This window comes from Balaenoptera physalus, assembly GCF_965194825.1.
Source record: "Balaenoptera physalus genome assembly, chromosome: 12".
In the NCBI taxonomy this organism is placed as follows: domain Eukaryota; kingdom Metazoa; phylum Chordata; class Mammalia; order Artiodactyla; family Balaenopteridae; genus Balaenoptera; species Balaenoptera physalus.
In genome coordinates this window covers 90,821,575-90,842,971 of record NC_138897.1, presented here as the reverse complement: position 1 = coordinate 90,842,971, position 21,397 = coordinate 90,821,575, and the positions used below count along the sequence as shown (strand labels likewise).

General features: G+C 43.6%; 2 protein-coding genes across 5 annotated transcripts in view; one reads left to right on the top strand and one right to left on the bottom strand.

The window, feature by feature from the left end:
- Positions 1-17,821, bottom strand: part of LOC309639630 (uncharacterized protein) — a gene marked incomplete at its 5' end in the record, with an annotated part of 35,746 nt that extends 17,925 nt beyond the window's left edge. Inside the window, 4 exons of the mRNA XM_082417041.1 lie at positions 2,107-2,203; positions 16,039-16,175; positions 17,464-17,654; positions 17,761-17,821. Of these exons, the coding sequence (XP_082273167.1) occupies positions 2,107-2,203; positions 16,039-16,175; positions 17,464-17,654; positions 17,761-17,821 (486 nt within the window). The remainder of the gene's footprint in view (positions 1-2,106; positions 2,204-16,038; positions 16,176-17,463; positions 17,655-17,760) is intronic.
- Positions 17,478-21,397, top strand: part of CCDC92 (coiled-coil domain containing 92) — a 30,447-nt gene continuing 26,527 nt past the window's right edge. For 2 of the 4 annotated variants that reach the window (XM_082418336.1, XM_082418334.1), the window contains exons 1-2: positions 17,479-17,616; positions 18,069-18,232. The gene's annotated coding sequence lies outside the window, so the exon portion shown is untranslated. Of the gene's footprint in view, positions 17,617-18,068; positions 18,233-21,397 lie in introns of all 4 variants that reach the window. The other 2 variants (XM_082418337.1, XM_082418335.1) reach the window with 2 other exon arrangements.

Sequence of the window (21,397 nt, the reverse complement as noted above, 5' to 3'; positions counted from 1 at the left end):
TATGTGATGTGCACATTATTGTGAAACCTCTCCAGAGGTTTCATCTTGCAAAACTGAAACTCTGTACCCACTGAACAACTCCCCCTTCCATTCTGCTTTGTTTCTATGAATTTGACTACTTTAAATATCTCAGATTCTGGCTATTTTTATACCTGGGTCACAACCTGTAACTTGTTCTGTTTGGCAAACCAAGGTAAGTACGTATGGGCGTGACAGATCTGTGGAGCAGGCTCGCTCAGGAAGCACGAGCTGCGAGAGCAGCTAACTTCCTACAGCCATACAGAGATAACCATAATCCTACAACTGCATAAGCTATGGCCATCAGAATTCAGGATTAGCATGGATAGAAATGCATCACCACCCCGCTCTCAAAAAGAGCCAGGGAATGGTTATAAAAAACAGTGCAGAACTTCAGCGTTCAGGCTTTTGGCTTGGTAGGACTAGCACCTGAGGGTGATCAGTGGCATTTTGGAAACGTACGCTATTAAAGACTACTAACAAATGTGGCCAGTGGTCTCAGCGAACACTCCTCACCTCCAGGAACTCTAGGCAGAAATGTGCATAGGACTGAACCAGAAATACAAAACACATGAATACTTCATCATTAGCTAGGCCTGTGAACCCCATTCCTGATGCAGCATTCCACAGCGGGGCTAGATCACATGGAGAACTCCTTTTCCCTCTGTTAGTGGTAACCTTGAGCTTGAGACCAAAGTAATTATGGGCAGAACAGGAATTCATAAATTACTAGGCCTGTATCTCAAGTCTTACTACTCATAATAAAGGAGGCTGGCTGAGGGGACCCAAGTCAGCACCAGAGAGAATGGAGACAGAAAGGGACAGAGAAGAGAGAAAGATCATTTGCCGCCATGCCCACAGGTAGACTCGCCCAGGTTTCCAGACAGGGCCGTGGCCTGGAAGTCAATCCAGCACCCGGAGGAAGAGAGGAGAGCAGCCTCTCTTCCCCTGGGCTGGTCAGGAGCAGCCCCAGCTTTCCCACCCTGCCAAGTAGAGTCAGGAAAGAGAAAGACACCACACCTCCCCACAGGCTTAACCTTCTCACGGTGCGCAGTAACTACGCCCACTAGGACAGAGGCCACTGAAACGTCCTTTATCTCACTGAGTCAGTTCTCCTCGTGCAGGAGGGACGTGAAGTCAGGGCAGGGAGAGGCCCAGAGCTGAGAACTCAACCTCTGGCAGCGAGGAGAAAAGGTGAGAAGCCACGTGCCCCAGGCCAGCAACCGCTGAGACGTGGCTCTCCCTCCTCTTGCTGCCCAGCTCTGCGTGGCAAGGACGTAAAGTTTTATCCTGAACGTGAACCACAGCGATCCAGACTGTGGGTTAAACTGGAGTATTTTGGATTTCAGCAATGACCAAATAAAGAGGAACAAATACCTGTTCTACGTAAAATATATGTTGTCTTCTTGAGTCAAGCTGAAGGAAAAAAAAAATTATTAAAAAATGATCACAAATCCAAAGGCTCAAAAGAAAATGAAGGAAAAAAATGCTTGTGCTGGAAACATGCTGCTCTCAGAATCGTGTCTGCACAGACTGATGTAACAGAGTCCCCGGTAAGAAGACTTTCAGGAACTCATATTTAAGGAGAAAGCTGCTGTTCAGACTTTGGAAGAAAACACCAGAAACTTATGGAGCAACAAACTCAGCTTAAAAACAAGTTGTGATATCTCAGTGAAGACAAGACCAATGGGAAAGAAAACCAGGAGGGCATCAGTCTAAAAAGCAGGTTTCTGGTCCAGAAGGCCTTCAGGACAGCAAAGGAAAATGGAAGAGAGAGAGTGAAGCTTTAATAACCAATGGCTTACATGAAATTAAGAAAATCAAACTCCAGAGGTACAAAGAGGAACTCCAGATGGGACAAAGATGCTTCTGCTGTCTTCAGAGTTAAGGAAAGTTGTCTAAGGCCTAGAGACCTCAAAGCCAGAGAGAGGCAAGAGCTTAAGAAAAATCATGAGATAGGGAGACTTTCTTCCTCACTGAGTCCGAAAGGGAACATGCTTAGAAAAAACTCCAGAGACAGTTTCAGTTTAGAAATAGTTGAGGGCGATTCTCCATGGAGGAAAACAGTCAAACAAGGGGAACACTTACCACAGTAACAGAAGTCAAAACCCCCAAGACATTCCAGAAGAAGAGGCAGAGGCAGGGCCCACAGTGGCTGAAGGGCAACAAAAGCCTCGGGATCCTGCTGGGTTAGAAACATGCAGAGAGAAAAGTAGAAGGTTTGTATTATGGAGAATTTAGGATCACAAAGTTTTTCGAAGAACTATTATAAATGTGGGCTCCCAGCTCAGAAGATAGGTAGACCCACTTATATTTAGGATTTATATAAAAATATGGAATTCAAGGCCTGTAGGGCCAAACAGAGGATGAGAAAGCCTGAGAAACTCTAGAAAGGAAATTCCAGGCAAGCCTGCACAACTTCCCTCCAAGATACAGGAATTCTAGTATCATAAGTAGCCTCTTGATAGGAACTTTATCCAAATTGAGTTTTAGGTTCACACTGGATACTGAGTAACTGACTCGGATTGGCTGGAACCCTAGAGAGTCTAAAATCAATATTGTTTTTCTCACTTATTTTCCAGGTGAGAGGCTGCTGAAGGAGCAGAGACTAGAGGCAGGTTGAACGAGTTCATATCCTGGTTTTACCATACACTAGCTGTGCAACCTTCACCTAAGAGGTTAAGAGTGCGGTTAATGGAGATAATAAAAGGCACCTGACCTTGAAAAGTAACGTTATAAGGTAGTTTAAGGGTTAAATAAATTAACGTATGACAAGTATTTAAAATAGTGCCTAGAAAATGTTAAGGGCTCAACGAAGATTAGCTATCATTATCATTATTTTATTTATTCCATCTACTTCCTCCCCTCTCTGCTATATTCTAAAACTGCTAAGAGTAGTTTGGGTATAGATCCCAAGATCTATTTTAAAGTTCGGGGAACATCACTTTTCCTTGGGAAGTGATAACACATTAAGGGAGTTAGGGATCAAACTGCTGCCATGTTAACATTAGGATGCAATATTCTCCTAAATTTGGGGAATCTAGGGACGGTGCTAAGTTACTATATGTCTATATAGCTCCCCAGATATCTGGGGGGAAGGATGCAAGTGACACGAGGTTGGAGTTAGCCAACTCTGCTAACAGCTATCTGAAGCAGCTCTATCATTTCAGCAGAAACCACTAACATGAGAAATGGAATCCTACAGACTGCCCTGAGTGACCCTGCAACATCTGAGACTGAATCAAATGGGGAGAAAAAGGAAAAATGAAAATGCTTTCAATATATTTAGGGATTTTAGTTTCTAAAATGGGAACAAAGGGTTGACTCAGAATGAAGGTTGTTAATAGGATATACTTTAAAGGGCAGGAATTTCAAATGGTTTTGAGAGGGAGCCAGGTTTTTTCTTCCTTGCTGAATTACACATGCCAATCATGGTGCCTGCAAATCCTGCAAATGGGAACGGCCTCAGCTTTAAGGATAGGCCCAGCTGCTGTAGACCATATAACCACTCCATCTCACCTCACCACAGCGTCTTAGACTAAGTGCAGACACCTGACCCATGAGCTTAACAGTGACCTCTGCTGTGGCCTGGAATAACAGTAAAAGCTGCAACAAAGTTGTATTCCCAGTCTCTCTCTCTCAGGAATCTAAACAATATTGAAAATGAGGTGATTAGCCAGGAGAGATGAAGCTGAAAGGTTACTATGTACAAAGGAACTGGAGCGGTCATGAGCAATCACAGCAAACCAAAGTCATGAGGAAGTAGAATCTCTAAGTAAGGTAGAGAAAAGATAGATGGGATAGGAAAAAAGAAAACACCAGATGGCAGCAAGAGGAAAAAGACACAAAGGAAAGACAGCTGCCTTGAGACCCCACTGTTGATAGGAAAGACTGTTTGTCTCTGAGCTGCCTTAGTTAACGACAGTTTTCTGGTCCAGGCGCATCCTTACGCCATATCCCGTTTCCTAAAATGGAATGGATCTCTGCTCCTTCCAACAGAAAATCGCTAACTAAAACAGTTACTTCAGCTTCCCTGAGGATGGGGTTTTCCCAGGAGGCAACTCGGTGCCTCCAACAAACAGATTCCTGGCAAGTCCACCCCAGCCAGACGTGCCTAGACATCCCAACAGAACAGGGGGGTCTCATCCCCTAGGCTCCTTCGGCACAGGCCCTAGGGCTTATGAGCATCTCAATGGTCTATGAAAATGTTTGAGACCTGAAAAAAAATATTTACTGGATGTAAAATATGAAAAGAAAATCATAAAATCAAAGTTAATAAATGTTTAATGTCTACAACTAGTCAAATGAAGCTTAACTCACAGTTTTGTATAAGCTAATTTCATGTGGGATGTGGGTACTTTTTTTTAATACGTTTGCTATGTGGCATGGTAAAGGCCGCCGAAGCTGAGTGCTGAGGCCTTCTAAGGACTGCAAACCAGTCCCGCGGAAGGAGACATGCTTGGGTGTAAGCTGGAACCTGCCCACCTGCCCTTTGCAGAAGTTTACACTTAAATATTATGCCTTACTACTCAAAACTGAGTAGTCTGAAGTTAGAAATCAACCCTCACCTCCCAAATTTAAACATACTGTAATTTTGGTACTCCTGAATTAGGAGTCTTATTATTTTTTCTTAATGTAATATTTTACAAAAATGAAGCCAAACAACTTCTACTAGCCATCCTATTAGTTTTACCAAAAAGAAGGGAAAACATGTTATTTAGGCTACAAATGGTCCTGTATGTTTGAAGGACATCTGTCAGAAAAATAAATCAAAAATTGGTCATATTTACTCTCTCCTTGTGCAAGAGTCCCCACGAATGTCAGGAACAGATCCAAACATTCTCTCCCATTTGGCCAGATTCTTAATCTGAGAAAAATAGGAGGTAGTTCAGAAGTTGTACAAGATTTAAATCTTATACCTGTAAAAGCAGAAAGGCAAATATAATTCTCTTTCCACAGTCACTGCTGTTAGGGCTCTCACTGGGTGAGCACAGAGAAGCTCACCGTCTGTTCCAGCTACAACCACTGCCCTCTCCCCACCTTCTCTGCTGGCCTTCCCCGCAGACCTCTACACTTCCTGGTCCTGCCCCCCAATACATCCACTCCCCCTTCTATACCCCACCCCCATGACGCCTCTTCTGTAAAACTGTTCCCTGGGAGTTCCCTGGCAGTCCAGTGGTTAGGACACTCCGGGCTTTCATTGCCGAGGGCCCGGGGTCCAATCCTTTGTCAGGGAACTAAGATCCTGCAAGCTGTGTGGTGCAGCCAAACACAACAGAAAAAAACAAACCAAACAAACAAAACCATTCCCCTCCTCGTCAGAGCTCAAGACCAGACCCTTGCTCCTGTTTCACTCTTTGACTCTAGTTTACACGCATCTCCTCCGTCTCCAGTTCCCTGCACTTTCTCACCTCTCCTCAGGCCTTGCTGACGGCATTGACCATTTCTTTCATTCCTTCTTTCTAAACACAAGTGTCCGCTAAAGGTACATCCTGACTCCATTTTTTTTTAGCTCAACCACCTGCTTAGCTTGAATGAGAACCATTTCCATGACAATTCCACATTCTCTCATAACAGGAATATTTCCCTATCACCCCACAATGAACTGAAAATCACTAATTCGCCATATAAAGTCCCTATAAAAGGCAACATCTTCCCCCAACAAGTCTCCCAGGCTGGGAGCTTTAAATCCAACTCTCTCCCCCTCCCCACCCTACACATCTTTCCATTTCATCTGATCTTTGCTTATTTTCTCCTCTCAGCATTTAAACCAACGCAAAGCCTCTTCCGTCTTAAGGAAAACCAGTATTCAATCCTATGCCTTCTTTAGCTGCCATGTTCTCTCTCCATTTCCCCACCCAGGCTCCTTCAAGACTTATTTTCCCGACTTCTATCGCTTCACTTCCTACTTACTCCTCCACCCATCACTACGCCACTAAAGTTCCTCCCGGCGCGTTCTTCCTCTCGCAGGACACTGCCTTCTGTGACTCCATTCTCACCACGTACGGTCTTCTTCTCAGCCTGCTGGAGACTCTCGCTCCTCCCTAAGCACCAGTACTCCCGAGGGTTCCAGCTGGGCTCTCGCTGCCCCCCCTTACACCCCCCCAGACCAGCCATCCAGTCCACGCCTTCTCAACACGGGCTGTTCAAGAGAACCTTTTGTAGGAGCTGCGTTTTAACCGTGCAGAATGCCTCCAGAGGGCGCTCAAACACTTGCTCAGAAATCTTCACGGCCATTTACACGACAGCATTAGAACCTGAAACGAATTTCACAGTGGATTACTACCTCTAACTCGTTGCTGCGCAGCATGAAGATCTGTACCACCTGCTTTCTGCAGGTTCCCTGATCCTAATTGTGAGTCTGGGGGCTTATCACAAGGTCCTAATCCTAGCATAATATAGAGATAAAGTAATGTTACTGCATATTGGTTAACTAAAAACCTGACTTATGTTTGCCGGCCGATGCCAAGTATTTTGAATCATTGAAATATTCTTAAATCCTATCAAGCTTAATCCTACACGTTTGACACGCACATCTAAAAATAATTTTGAAAGCCAGAGGGACATAATGGGGTTTACTCTGAAGGAAAGGGGTTCAGGTTATTTTTATGAATTGTTTTATCATTTACCTAAGAGGCAAATGAATTGTTTTATCATTTACCTAACCTCTCTGGGACAGACATTTGCTCTGGCTTTAATAAGGGCTTCCTCACAAGATCTGTCACAATACTGTGGAAGGCGCTGCAAAATGAGATGTGGAAATAAGCTATGATTATTTTATGAACTTGCAGGTTATGAAAAATAAATGAGCTCTAGAATAGCTTTACTGAATTTCTTATATCAGGTGACACAAGAGACAATGCATATTCTAGAGTCAGAATAAAGCTGTAGAAATGCTTTCGTATTAGCAACACAAATGACTGCTTTTTATAATCAAACTTTGAATTCTTCTGATAACGTCAAAGTTAAACTTCATTTTTTTGAAAATCTCCCTTCTTCCAACTTCTGTCCAAATGAGTATCCACCATAGCCACTGGTTATCCATCTTGCAGTTCTCCCAATTTGGATTAGCTGTGGTAATTCTTTAAACTTAGGCTAAACACTTTGATTTGCCCAATCTAGTTTCACTCCTTATCCCTTTATCACATCTGTGAACATTTAAAACTACTGCCCCTGCCAGGTCTGGGAACTTCCTCCTCAGCTGCCAGGAACCGCCCTCTCCTGAGCCCCTCCTCTGCACTCACTGCCTGGCGAATCTGCCCCTGTAGGCCCTGCAACAGTGAACCCAATCAGCTGGGCTGAACCAATCAGATGCTCTTCCCTGAGAGTTTAGACTCGGGAGGTGGAAAGTCTGGGTCTATAGAGTGAACTGGCAGGGACCGTGACTCAGGAGGGACAACGGCAGAGAGAGCAGCTGCACTGACTCCTGTCGACGTTCCAGCCACCACTGGGTCTCAGCCAAGAGACAGCCTTGGATGCCATGGTAGCCTCCTCAGAAATCCCCCTTCACTTAAGCCATTTCAAATGCATTTTCTTTCTTCTAACCAAATGTTCCCTAAGACATCCTCCTCCTCTCTAATGAATTCTTTTGAGAATGTAAAGGTCTCCCCTACCTTTTCCTTGCTGGCTCATGCCCCAGCTCTGCCCTGGGCTCCTCCTCACTCTGGTCTACACAATCTCACCCATCCACGGGTTCCATGCCTGCTGTGTGGTGAGGGTACTGTGAATGATTCTCCAACCTCTGTCTATACTTCTGCTACAGCCTGAATGTTTGTGTCCCCAACTCCAGGGTGATGGTGTTAGGACGTGGGGCCTTTAGGAGGTGATCAGGTCATGTGGGTGGAGCCCTCACGACGGGATGAGTGTCCTTATAAAAGAGACCCCAGAGAACTCCCTCGCCCCTCTGCCACGTGAGGACACAGCAAGAAGATGGCATCTATGAACCAGGAAGCAGGACCTCATCAGACACTCAATTTACTGGCACCTTGATCTTGGACTTCCCAGCCTCCAGAACTGTGAAAAATAAATATTTGTTGTTGTAGCCACCCAGTCTATGGTATTTTGTCATAGCAGCCCAAATGGACTAAGTCAACTTCTAATGGCCAGGTGGGCACCTGTGGATGGATGCAGACCTAGGGCACCCCTCTGCCTACGTCCTGGCCCACCTCTGTGTGGAACGACCAGTTTGGAAACATCAATAGAAATCGCTCCAATTATTCAGCAGAACTGACAACAGGATGACTGACTATAGGACCACCACCTGCTCAAAGAGTCAGAGTCTAGCCCAAAAGGCAATCAGAGTATTACCCAAAGTCAGGGTCATGCAGTCTTAACTCCATATAAAAGACATCAACAGTCTAGTCTAAACTAGACAGATACCCCAATCTTAAACAATATACACATATGTAATTATATTCCAAGAAAAATTTACCACACAGAAACACTGATTTTTTAATAATGGATTTATGCACAGCACCCAGTCATTCATATAACAAAGCATGTATCTGCATCATAAAATCATTCTTTGCAAATTCTCTCAGGAAGATCCTACATGTCCTACAAGCCCTATACACTCAGCACGTCCAAAACTCAATCTGCCATCTCTTCACCAAAGCCAGCTCTGTTCTCAACTATAGTAAATGGGTCCACTAGTCTCTCAATTGCCTAAGTCAGAAACCTGGTTACCATCAACCCTCCTCCCGCTCACGAATTTCTGTCACTCTATCTCCTCAATTCCTCCTGAATTTATCCACCCACCTCACCTACATTCAGTTGTCATTCAGGCCACCATCTTCCCCTGGAACACTACAAAGCCTCCAGGCTTGCCTTCCTCTAATCCATTATCCACTGTAATGTAATCTTCCTAAAATGCAAAATGGATTGTTTATTACCCTGCTTAAAGTTTTTCAATGGGTTCCATTAATTCTCAGTGTAATTTCCAAATTTATTCATACGGCATATATATTTTTTTTGTTTCTTTGTTTTTGGCCATGTGGCATACAGGATCTTAGTTCTCTGATCAGGGATCGAACCCGTGCCCCCTGCATTGGGAGCGCAGAGTCTTAACCACTGGACCGCCAGGGAAGTCCCAGGCTTTTAAACTCTGATCAGTGTTAGCTACTATTTACCTCTCCTGGTTCATCTCTCACAGCTGCCCACTCCAATTCTAGCTCCAGCCAAACCAAACTTCTTCAGACTCGCCAGGTTTTGTCTGCTCCTAGGCCTCAACCACTCCCCGCCCCCCCGCCCCCGCAACGCTCCGTTGAACTCTGGGCCCTCACACTTGATGTTCCCGCCATTTACCTTCGGGGCTCACCTTCTCTAGAAAGCCTCCCCTGACTTGCACCCCTACCCTCAAATCTGGATTATGTAGGATACCATCTTATGTGCCCCCAGAGTCCTTCCATGTCCGCAACGTTCTCTCCACTATCACACTTCCTCGGCTTTGTCCTCCACTAGGCCACATGCCACTCCACGTCCACAGAACCTACCGCAGGTCCACAGTTAACCCCTGGCAAGGGAACAAATGCACATGCCTTTAGGATAACCTCTTCAGCCTCACCTACACTGCATACCCCGAGGTACCCTAAGCTCCACTCTGCCGAGTCACTTGCAGGCCCTGCATAATAATCAGGCTCTCAATGCTTCAGCCCTTGGTCCAGCTGGCTAAGTCCTACTCATCCTGACTCAGTTAAATGCAACTTGCTCTGTGACTGGATCTGTGTGTTAGGAACACAAAGAGTTAACAAGAGTCAAACTAGGAAATTCCATGGCCCATGTTTTAAGTTTCTGCATTTATTCTACAGTTACAAGAAATGAGAACTATTTTTATTCTGCATATTGCTAAGAAGCAATTTTCCTTCAAAAGTTGGAAGCGACAAAATTCATTCACTTACTCCAAATGTATCACTCAAAAAATGTTTAGATATTAGTTTTTAGAGAACATTTTAGAGGACACTTTAATATATAAGACAAATCTATTTTTTTAAAGGGCACATATCTATTAACCATGCAGCTAACACATGTTCTAGATATGATGTACTTTTTAAAAATAATGTTCCAAAATAAATGAAATAACAAATTATAGATGTAATAACATATAATCCTGGAAAATAAAAAAAGCAAAAATGTTTAAATCATCCAACATCCTACTACCCAAAATCCACAACTTTTAAGATTTTCATTTAATTTCTTCTAGACATTTTTCCATCATAGGTTTTTGTGGAGGGTTGTTGGGACTTCTGTTTAACTAAGAGTTTTAATCATATCACGTATGCAATTCTGCATCCTGATTTTCCTTCAACATTGTCATAAGCACTTTAATACATTTTCTTCATAAATATTTTAACGGCCAGTAGTATATTATCCAGTGGATGTACCATAACTTAACCCTTAAAGTTATAGGAAATGCACCCTTAAAAATAATTCCACAATACGTATCTTTTCTATGTAAAGCCTCTCTGTATTTAAAAATATTCCTTTGATGGCTCCTAGGTGGTTTTTACATCAAGGAATATGATTACTTTTAAGGCTCTTGATACATATTTCTAATGTAACATAAGAGTGTGACATTTTTGCTACATCCTCATTAAGTCCTAGGTCTTAAAAATTTTTTAGTCTAAATTTAGGCCTTTATTAAGTGAGAAATTGTAAAATCTTCATTACAAAGTAAATGCTCATTGTAAAAAAAAAAAAAACTGCAACAATCCAAAACATTGTGAAATAAACATAAAATCAGTCCCAGAAATAAAAATTCAGTCTCCCCTATTCTCTTCCCCTCAGAAGTAGTCACATATCTTTCTAGGTCTGTCTCTATTTTTATTCAGCACACACACACACACACACACACACACACACACACATACACACACAACCACACACACTATTTTGTTTTGTATCTTACAAAAAAACGGAATTAAACCTGCTCAAAAATATATTCTAGACATCTATCCAGGCTATGTCAATAAATACAAATCTACCTCTCTTTTAAAAAGCTACATAACATTCCATAGTGTACAGGCACCAAATTTTTTGTGTTCATCTTCAGCTTTTCCTCATTCTAAGTGATGCTGCTACAGACTTCATTCAAACTAACTTGTATCTTCTTATTAGAATATCATCAATTCCTTGAAGTGTATCTGCTAGATGAAAGCATATGGGTGTTTTTAAAATTTTGACAGGTTTGAGCAAACTGTCATCTGGAAAGGTTGAACCAATTTTATGTTCCCAAGAATATACGAGGTACATTTTTCTCTACATCCTTGGGTAGCTTTTAAATTTTAGCCTGAGAGCCACACCCCCCCCCAAAAAAAACTCACTGTTTTAATTTCCATTCCCCTAATCACAAGAGAGGTTGAATTTCCTGTCATTGCTTTGATATTTTCATTTCTCTCAGAACTATTCATATCCTCCATTCATTTCTTAATTGTGTCAATTCTATTATCCTTTGTTTACACATGTTACCAAAACTTTTTCCCCAGTCTTGTCACCTTGTGATGTTTTTTTGTCACACAGAAATATCAGCTTTGATGATGTTCCAACTTATCATTATTTTATGATTTGGGGCCTTGGTCTTACCTAAATGGTCTACCCCAAAAACATTTTTCCCAACATAATACATCCTCCAACATAATAAATTCTCTTATATTTTCTTCTAGTACTTTTATAGGTGTTTTTGTCTTTGAGTTAGTTTTTTAATTCAAATAAAAGTCGTTTTTGAATATGGGGAAGTAGAATCTTTCTTTCCAAATCGTCATTTTTCCCTGTACAATGCATCAAACAACCACTGCCCAACTGTTTCAAAATACCAACTTTTTTATATAATAAATTCCTATATATATATATATGGGTCTGTTACTGGATTCTACTTTGTTCCATGTACCAACTTGTCTATTCTTGTGCTCACCATTTACATTACTGTACCATTACAGTATGTTTTGATATCTGGCATAGCAAATCGCTCATCACTATTTTTCCGCTTGAACAATTTCTTGGCCACTCTAGCACATTTAGTCCTCTGGACAAATTTTAGAAGCAATTTATCAAGTGTCCAAAAGTAAGTCTCACTGGGATTTCAACTGGAATAACACTGAAGTTACAGTTTAATATGTAGAGTATTGCAATCTTTACAAAGATGCCGTCCCTTCCGGAAACATGTAATGTCTGCCCATTTATTTAGGTTAGCTTTTAAATTCTTCAGGTAAAGGTTTTTACTTTTTTCATAAAGCTCTTGTACATTTGTGTTTTACTCTTAAATGTTTTCTGGTTTTGTGGCTACTGAGAATAGAATTTTACTTTTCTATAGGAGTAATTACCAATTATTTGATTATGAGTGAGATTACACATCTTTCCAAATGTTGAACAAAATATATTTCTATCCAGTGAACTATCTATCCACATCCTGCAACGTGTGGATTTTCATGATTTTCCTCATTGATTTGTGTGAGTTCTTTGAAGGTTGAAGATATTAACTCTTCACTTATATTTGTCATAAGTATTTTCCTACTTTGTGGTTTAGTTTTTGATCCTAGGGTTTTGTTTTCTCTTTCTTCTTAAAGAAGGTTTAAATGTGTACATAGTCTAATACATTGATTTTAACTAGCAACAGATTTGAGGGCCCCATAGGTGCGAAGACCTGTATCTCTCTCTGTCACAACAGCTGCACGGTGGGTATTATTTTCCTCACTTAAAATAATCCAGTTCAAGTCTGTCTGACTGCAAAGCCTGTGCTCTGTCCACCTCAGCGTGCATAACTCCTTTTTCCAGATGTTTAATATTTACTTCCATATCTTCTTCCTGATTTGAAGGGCATTCATGATGGTTTGTCATTTATTACATTCCCATATACAGTTTATCTCTGGGGTGCTGAATAGGTTCCAGTGACCTGTACAGAACAAACATGATTCTACAATATGTTTAAACAATCCGATAGGGTTTGTCCCACCTCATTACTCACTATTCTGTCCAGTTCACCCAAAAAAGGGCATCTCTATAACGTTTAAACATCACATCCAGGAATACGGCCTGTCCTTCTGTTTAAGACATTCTGTCTTATCTTTCAGGATATTTTCTGGTCTCCTTCAGGCAGACCGCACTTGTCTCGATGAGGCTGTGCTTACCTGTTTCTTGTTTTTTGTTGCATTGTGAACAGAGCCTGCTGTTTTGGTTGTTTTTCCGCTTAGTTTCTGCCAGGTTATTTTTAGTATTCAGAAAGCTATGAATTTTATATACACAGTGTGTGCCCAGTCACGTTCTCGATTTTTTTGTCTAATGTTTTTTCTATTATTCTCATTTTTTTAAGCCAATAGCATCTACAAGTATTTCCCTTCTTTTCATTTTAGAGCCTCACCTCAGTCTTATTTCATGTATTCCTGCTTTGACAAAACTTACCAAAAACATGTTAAATATCCCAAATTTTAATTTGACTCTTGATACTTTTCTGTTAAGCGTAGTATGAATAATTAGTTTAACATATGTGTGCCTTTCGCATAAAAAAAGTGCATTTTTATGCCTACTTTGTAGAAATAAAGAATTATTTATTTTTAAAATCAATTATTTATTTTTAAAATCAAATACCTATCTTGACCTTAGTTTAGCTGGTAGTTCGAAGTCAAGGTGAACTGGAAGGGAAAGACCACCTCTCTTCTAGAAAGGCCTCTGAAATGGCCTACCTGGTCTCCCCCACTTCGACTCTCCACCCCTACATTCTGCACGCAGCTGCTGGAGTAGTTGTTTAAACATGCAAATCTGATTATGTCACTCCCCTACTTAAAACCGAACCCTTGTAATGGTTTCCCATTTCACTCAGGGTGAAATAAAACATCCTTAACCTGCCCTACAAGACCCTACACGATCTGGCCCCTGCCTAGCCACACTTTCCCCTCATCCACCATAATCTATCCACACGTCATTCTTTCAGTTCCCGGAATGGGCAATGCTTCCCCCCTTCTGGGCCTTCCTACAGGCTGTTCCCCTGCCTGGAAAATTATCCCCCATCTCATTCTACACTGACGCCTACTCACCCTTCAGATCTCAGCTCAAATCTTATTTTTGCAAAAAAGTCTTTCCTGGGCCCTCTTTCTGCAATCTAAACTTTGGTCCCCTTTTTATACTCTCTCATAGCCAATGCTACTTCACTTTCATAGCAGATACCAGTTTATGATTTTACATGCAGCTGCGTGATTGTGTTTAATTTCTGATCTCCTCTCCCCCCCATAGATCAATTACAAGAGAACAGGGTCAAGTTGATTTTGCTGGCCACACTACAGACATTCATGCATATATGAATGAAAGAAAAACACCTACAAAGCCCCTAATGGTATCTCTTACATCTTAAAACAATACCCATCACATTATTCAATAAATATTTACTGTTAAAACTCTGATACTGCCTGCAAACTCCGTAAGAATCCATTCTACTCAAAGGACATAAAAACTAACCTGAATCTGCTGCTGCTTCAGAAAAACACATACACAAATTTACATCACTAGGAAGTAAGTTCTGTTTACATATTATGAGAGTTTTACGTAGTGTTCAAGTTGCTGATACTTTATTCACAGGCAACTAATTTTTAGGCCTTATTTTTTAAGGTATGTAGAGCACTATGAAAAATGTGCTTTGTAAAATACTCTTTCAGAAGTCTAATGTATTAACAGTACTTGGTAAAAATATAGCAAACTCAGAAATTAAACAGCATTCAAAGTTGGCTATCTGTAGTATTCTGTAATATACACACCTGGTCAAAAAAGAAAATATAAATTATATTGTAAATTAAAAATTCCTTCAGATCACAAAGGCCAATAAAATCAACATTATACACCACTTTACACTCTACGAAGACTTTCACATACATCATATGACTGAACTTGGTGGAACAGATAGAGCAGGTATTATCACCATTTGTAGAAAAGAAAACTGAGGCTTAGAGTAATTAAATGTCCTCCCCAAGGTCACAGGACTTGAAAGTAGTAGAGTCACAATTACAACGGGAGGAGGGGTGGAGGCTCCCACATGTAAATTTCTGAACCAAAGAGAACTTCCATCATAAAAGCTTAGGCTCTGTAATTAGTGTAGATTTGTGCTCCCTTCACTAAAATTTCATTTCACTAGAGAACCACAACCAAAAAAGCCGTTTAAGTATAAAGTTAAAACATCAATTGCCATCAATCCAGGAAATGGCTAAATAAACTATGGTGTGCTCAAACTATGGAACGTGATGCAGCAGTTCTGCAGGATGAGTGAATGCATCATACGCTAAAACTGAAAGCTAGAGTACGCTTGTACTGGTTAAAACAGTCAAAGATAATACAAGTACACACATCTTGTAGATCGTAAACACATTTTTAAAGACCTAGAAAGATACACACCAAACATAATAGCTGTTATCTCTGGGGACAGAGGTTTGTCGTCAAAGACTTTAGCCCATCTCTGTGATGTTTTAATTTTTACAAAGAAAATGCTTTACTTTGCTAATTTAAAACTAATTTTTAAAATTTAAATTAACCTGGGGGTTGAACAAGAAGGTCATTTTTCTGTTCTAAAAAGCTGTGCATCCTATCAAGGAAGTAGGGCCCCCCCCCAAAAAAAAGGACAAACTATAGAAACAAAAACAGTTCGATCCTTTTAAAACAATAAACTATCACAACACGTTCCTTTAAAAAAAAAAAAACAATAGCTCAGAATGTTTAAAAAACATCTAGTCTCCTTTGTTGCAATAAGACAACCAATAAACTATCAACTAGAAAAGTCCGGAATAGGCTCCTCCTAGAGAGATTTAGTTGCTAGAGTTCGGCAAGGAAGGTTTCACAAAGGAGCTGAGTTTTGAGGGAAATGAGAGGTGACTTGGCAGAGAGATGCGGGAAGATTAAGCCAGATGGGGAAATGTCTGGGAGGTGGATATGTTGAGTTAATCAGAAGCAGGGCACAGGGAGAAAACTGGAGTAAAGTCCTGAAAGAGGAGAGGAGGTTCCTTTGGATGTGGGAGGTGAGAGGGAGCTCGACGGCGCTGCCATCCAGTTTACCTGGGTGAGAATCCGGCCCTTGTTATGGTCAAACAATGGAGGCGTCCAGCGGCAGCGGCGATCTGCGCTGGGTGCCGGGAGCGTTCCTCATCACCTGAGTAGGATGCTCGGCTGGCTCTGCTGGGACGCGAGGCGCTCTAAAAAAAACACAACATCACATCATGCAGCCAAGCTTCTCCGCGGCACAGCCTGGCTCCCGGATCCCACGGCGCGGCCATTACCGCCTCTCCGCGGACCCGCCTGGAAAGGCTCCAAGGCGCGGCTTCACGGGTTTCTAAAGCTGTTTTGCTCCCCCCTTCCCTCGGCTCCAACAACAATGGAGCCCGGCTCGGGAGTCCGGCTCCCGCGGGGCCTCCGCCCGGCCTCGCCCCTGCCGCTGCACCTCCGCCGCCGCGCACCCTGCCGCCATCTGTAACCCCCGCTCCCCGCTCCCTGGCACTGCGGGCCCACGCCGGCTCGCCGAGGCCAAAGGCCAGGCTGCCCTCCCCGGGGCCGGCCCGGTGGCCGCCAGGCCGCCCGGCTGCGCGGAGCTGCTCTGACCTTTCCCACCGATGCCCGGGCACCCGCCCCGGCTCGAGGCCCATCCTAAGTGATGGGCTGTTTTTCTTTTCTTTAATCCACTCATCCTTCTTCCGACCCCGAGCCCACTCCCCGGCCCCCGCCCCCCGCCCCCGCCTTGATTCAGAGAAGAAATAAAGAGACTGCAGCCCGGCCGCCCCACAACTCACTCCAAGTGAGGGGTTGAAGCGCCCCAGGCCGCGGACTCCGCGCACCCACCCTCCCTCTCCTCAAGGGACACCTCACAGGTGCGCCTCCAAGCCGCGCGCGCGCGCTCCGCACACCCAGACGCCTCCGGGGGACAGCGCGCGTGCGCACGCACGAGGCCAGCGAGCCCCAGGGGAGCGGGGGCCGCACGCATGCGCGCCGCCCGGCCCGCTCCCCCTTCCCCCCTCCCCTGCCCCCGCCCCCGTCGGCCGCCCGCGCGTGCCCTCCCCCCAATCCCAGGCTGGTCCCGGGTACCCCCCAACCCCCACCGCCCAGCGCGCGCGCGCTCCCGCTCGCCCGCCTCGCTCCTCCTCCCCCGCGCCCCACCCGGGCCCGCGTTACCCCGGGCAACCGCAGTGCGGCCGCACCTGAGCTTTGCGCCTGCGTCCCACCGGCCAGACCCTCCCTTCCCCTCGGTCCGTTCCCCAACCCCGCACAGCTGCGGGAGGGGGGCGTCGCCCCCTCCCCAGGAAGTGAGTATCGATCGGCCTCCCTCGCCCCTCCCCGCAGACACAGACCCGCCGCCGCGCCGGCGCCTCGGCCGCCCTCCCGGTCAGCGCGGACAGGCCTCGCCGCCCCGGCCCCCGCTCCCAGCGTGCACCGCGGCGAGCGCTCGGGTGGGAGCCGGCGAGATGCGCTCGGCGGGCGGTGCCCACTGACCTCCCTCGGCGGCCGGGCCGGGGCAGGGCCGGAGCCGGGAGCCAGCCCCGCCCGCCGCCCCGCCCATGGACCGCCGGCCCCCGCTGCCGCCCGCCCGGAGGACCGCGCCGAGTGGGGGAGCCGCCTGAAGGACCGCGACGGCCGCGCCCGCAGGTGAGGCGGGGCCCGAGGTGTGACCGAGTCCAGCCCCGCTCACCTGGCGGTACCTGCAGGGAGGCTCTGCGGGCGCTGACGGGGGGGGGGGCGGAGGCACCTGTCGCGGCAGAAACTCATTTAGATAATTTTTAAAGCCCTCACTGCAGGGGGAGGGGTCCTCCCGACCCACGGGTTGAGGAAGGGTGTCCCCTTGCGGAGACATCTCGGGGGGAAAAACCAAGAGGTGGAAAGGAGGGCAAAAGTGAGGCGCAGCGACCCCCGCGCCGGCTGCCTGCAGGGTCTTCCAGCCCGTTATGGGGAGGAGGATGCCCTTGCCAGGGCTCCAGTCGAGGCTGCAGTCCGTCCCCACCGCGCACCCAAGCCAATCCGAAGGGGGAGGAGAGGGCAGCCCAGGGGCCGCTCCTGCCAGCCCCGGGGTGGGATTGTAGCGTGAGGGATCCGCATTGCAGGTGCACCAGGAGCGCCCGAGGGCCTGGCCCTGCTTTGTCTGGGATGCTGTGGGGAGGAGGCCGTCTGAATCCACATCGCCTATTTAAATGCGTTTTACCACCCCGTGGACGTTAGAGACCCTCCCAGATAAGTTGCATTGTCTTCTGTCCTGATAACCCTTTACGTAAGTACTCTATCTTTACAGCCCTTCTCTAAAGCTTTGATATGGGCTTTAGTTTACCCTAGATAACGATTTGCTTGTGATTCATGAAACTGAGCATAATGCAAATATGCAGCAGAGCTCCAGGCTTGGCGACAGAGCTGCCGTCTGCTACAGCGAGTTAGTCTAGTTTATCTAACTTACGTTTTCATGCTGACCTGTATTAATTTCAAGCTTTGATATTGAGCCGTATGATCTATTCCAATTATGCAAATGAAGTGGCCTGAGAGGAAGTATGATCGTGCTGTGTAATTTAGGTTGCAGTAATCGGTCTTATAACAAAATACAAGCTGCCAGGCTGTCATACGGTAATATATTACACATTTCCAGAAACCTACCTGTAAGAGTGTTAAAGCTAGAATTGACGTTTTAATACTTTTAAGTTTGACGTTTATTTAAAGAGCATTGTTATTGTTTTATTAAATGAGTTTTGTTTTGTTTTGCACCGTCAAGAATTCCCTTGCATTTTCTTGCCGTTGAATTGTAAGGAAAAGAATGCTAACATTTAAAGTGACTTTTACCTCCAAAGATGTTCTGAATTTATTTCTTTTGGCTAAATGTTCATCTTATGTGAAATATTTTTGGAGAAGGTTTTAAAGCTTGTGGTATGTTTATGTGTATATACACATGTGTTTACGTATACATACACACTATTGGAAAACCTTAAAATAAAATAGTTTTATTGCTCTTCTGCATCATGTTATAATTACTCAGTAAATTCAGTTTAGGTATATTTAAAATCGAAAGTACCAGACAGTAATTTGTGTGTATCAGATTTTTACTGTAGCACATGTAAATACAACAGTCTAACAAACAGGTTTCTTGGAAATTAGATATTTTTATTGTTAATTCTTTTTTTTAGAAAATGAATCCTTTTACTTACGACAGAAAATCACTCATGTGGGCGCTTAACTCTTTCATCTGTCATTCGTTGCATAAATTCATTTTAACATCATCATTACTTAATTGATGGAGTGCATTTGCAGCAATACTGATGTTAACAGTGTTGAGGCTTTTAAGAAATACTTATTTTATATTATATTTATAATTTTCTTATATTTCTGGCAAGAAAAGACATGAGCCTTTTTTCTTTTATCTGGAACAAGGTCAGCCATAAAAAGTTCTTAAGATATACTGGGCACACTATGTTTATTAACTAAGATTAGTTGTAGCTACTGGATTGGGTATCCTTAAAGGGCAGAAACTAGGCGCCTTTATATGCTTCACACACCAAGGGTGCAATAAATGTTTGACTCAGATTGACGTTCCAGACTAGTTAGGTAGGTGCTAGCTTAGTGACACCATTTTCACATCGCCAGCTTTGACATTTAAACCTGCAGAAAGGTTGGGTAGGGAAGTGAGTGTGTCCTAATTGTCTTCAAGTATTCAGGGTCTGTCATGCAGCAAAGGGATTTTATATTTCCCCAAGTTTCAAAGAAGACAAGTAGTACTTATAGGAAGACAGACTTCACTTTGACATAAAAGCACAAGTTGCTTATGATTAGAACCTCCAGTGACAAAAGGGGCTGCTCTTTCCCTGCAGAGTTTCCAGATAAGCTGGTCCCCCGCTGGGCAGGAATGGCTACTAGGAGGTATCACACCAGCGTGGGAGAGGCCTCGTGAGGGGGGCGCTGAGGGACTCCAGTGGCAACTGGATTGGAGGGCATTGTGGTTCTTTTTTATTTCTTACTCTGGCTTCGGCAGTGGTGGGCATGACAACATCCCAGACACCTACTTCAACCCTAGGAAGACTTTTACTGGGGTAGAGGCCACCCTGATATCAGAGGTGATTCTAATCCTACTTTGCATTTGTGTGGGGCTTTACAGGTAATAAAGCACCCTCACGTTCAGTGTTTTATTTTAAAAGACTCTTCTTAATTACGCTGATTTGTATTTCTTCTTTTGGCTTTTATATTCTGTAATAAACATTTAATCAAGAAGAAAATTACCCTTTTCTATGAAGGCAAGCAGAGGAGTCTTTTTTTAAGCTCTTTTTTAAAAATGGAATGATGTCAGTCATTCTTTTGAGAGTCAGCAGGTTGTGCAGGTGAATAGATTTTTTTCTTAGCTGAAATTATTTTTTGAAAGATACTGATTAAGGGCTGATTCTTTTGCTTGCTGTGCATTTTAGTTTCTGTTTATTTCATTGCTCAAACATGACTCAAATTTCACAGCAAGAAGTCCATTCATATCCACTAACAGTAAGTTGCATTGGACTTTTTTCAGTTTGTCTACCTCATTTTTAAATGCATGTTGGCAGGTAAAACACAGCTGAGGAGAAGCAGCATTACAGTGGACCGAAAAGATTAGGTGGATTGGAGTTTTGTGTTTGAAGAAGAAAAAGACGTGTCCCATTTGTACTAAGTGAAGTCTGGGAATGATAATTTATCAACCACAAGAATGATGCTCTATCTGTTATAACAAAGATTAGGCTATTGACTGTCAATCACAATACATGTATTAAGTGGATCAGTGGGGATAGGACTCTTTGTCTGTGGCCCAGGAGCAGAGCAGAGCTTCCTGTAAACAGCAGAGAACCCAATAAATGCTGTCTGCACAAGGATTTAAGTGGAACATGATGGTAACGAGGCCAGTTGAGTTAAACCAGATTCTGACCTCTCCAATTTAGGAAGAAGTTAGAGGGGCGAAAAAACAGTTCTGAATTAATATATACGTGTAATTAATTTTAAAAAACCTTTAAAACATAGTTCCTCCCTTTTGTTCTTTAGCAGATGAGTTTGTCCCATACTTTTGTGGCTCTTATCCACCAGCTGAATTTGGGTGTGATAATTTAAATAAGACAAAGATTTAAAAATTTTGTTTGAACCAGAGATGCATCATTTATTTATACTTTATGCACGAAAGGAAAAGAGAAGAATACCAAGTTCTTCTGGTAAACCAAAAAATAAAGTAAGGAAATCTTACAAGTATTTATTATTCCTTCAGGGAAAAAATAATCACAGATGCTACTTTAAATATGAGCAGAACAACAAATTATCAAGTAAGGCAACCAGTTAGAAAGTGGCCTTTTTAGAAGTGAAAGGTTATATTTTACAGGTCCTCACCATGCTCTGTGAAGGCGTCTCACAGATGTCTTAAAAGACTTCTTTGTTAATCAGAAAACAGGAG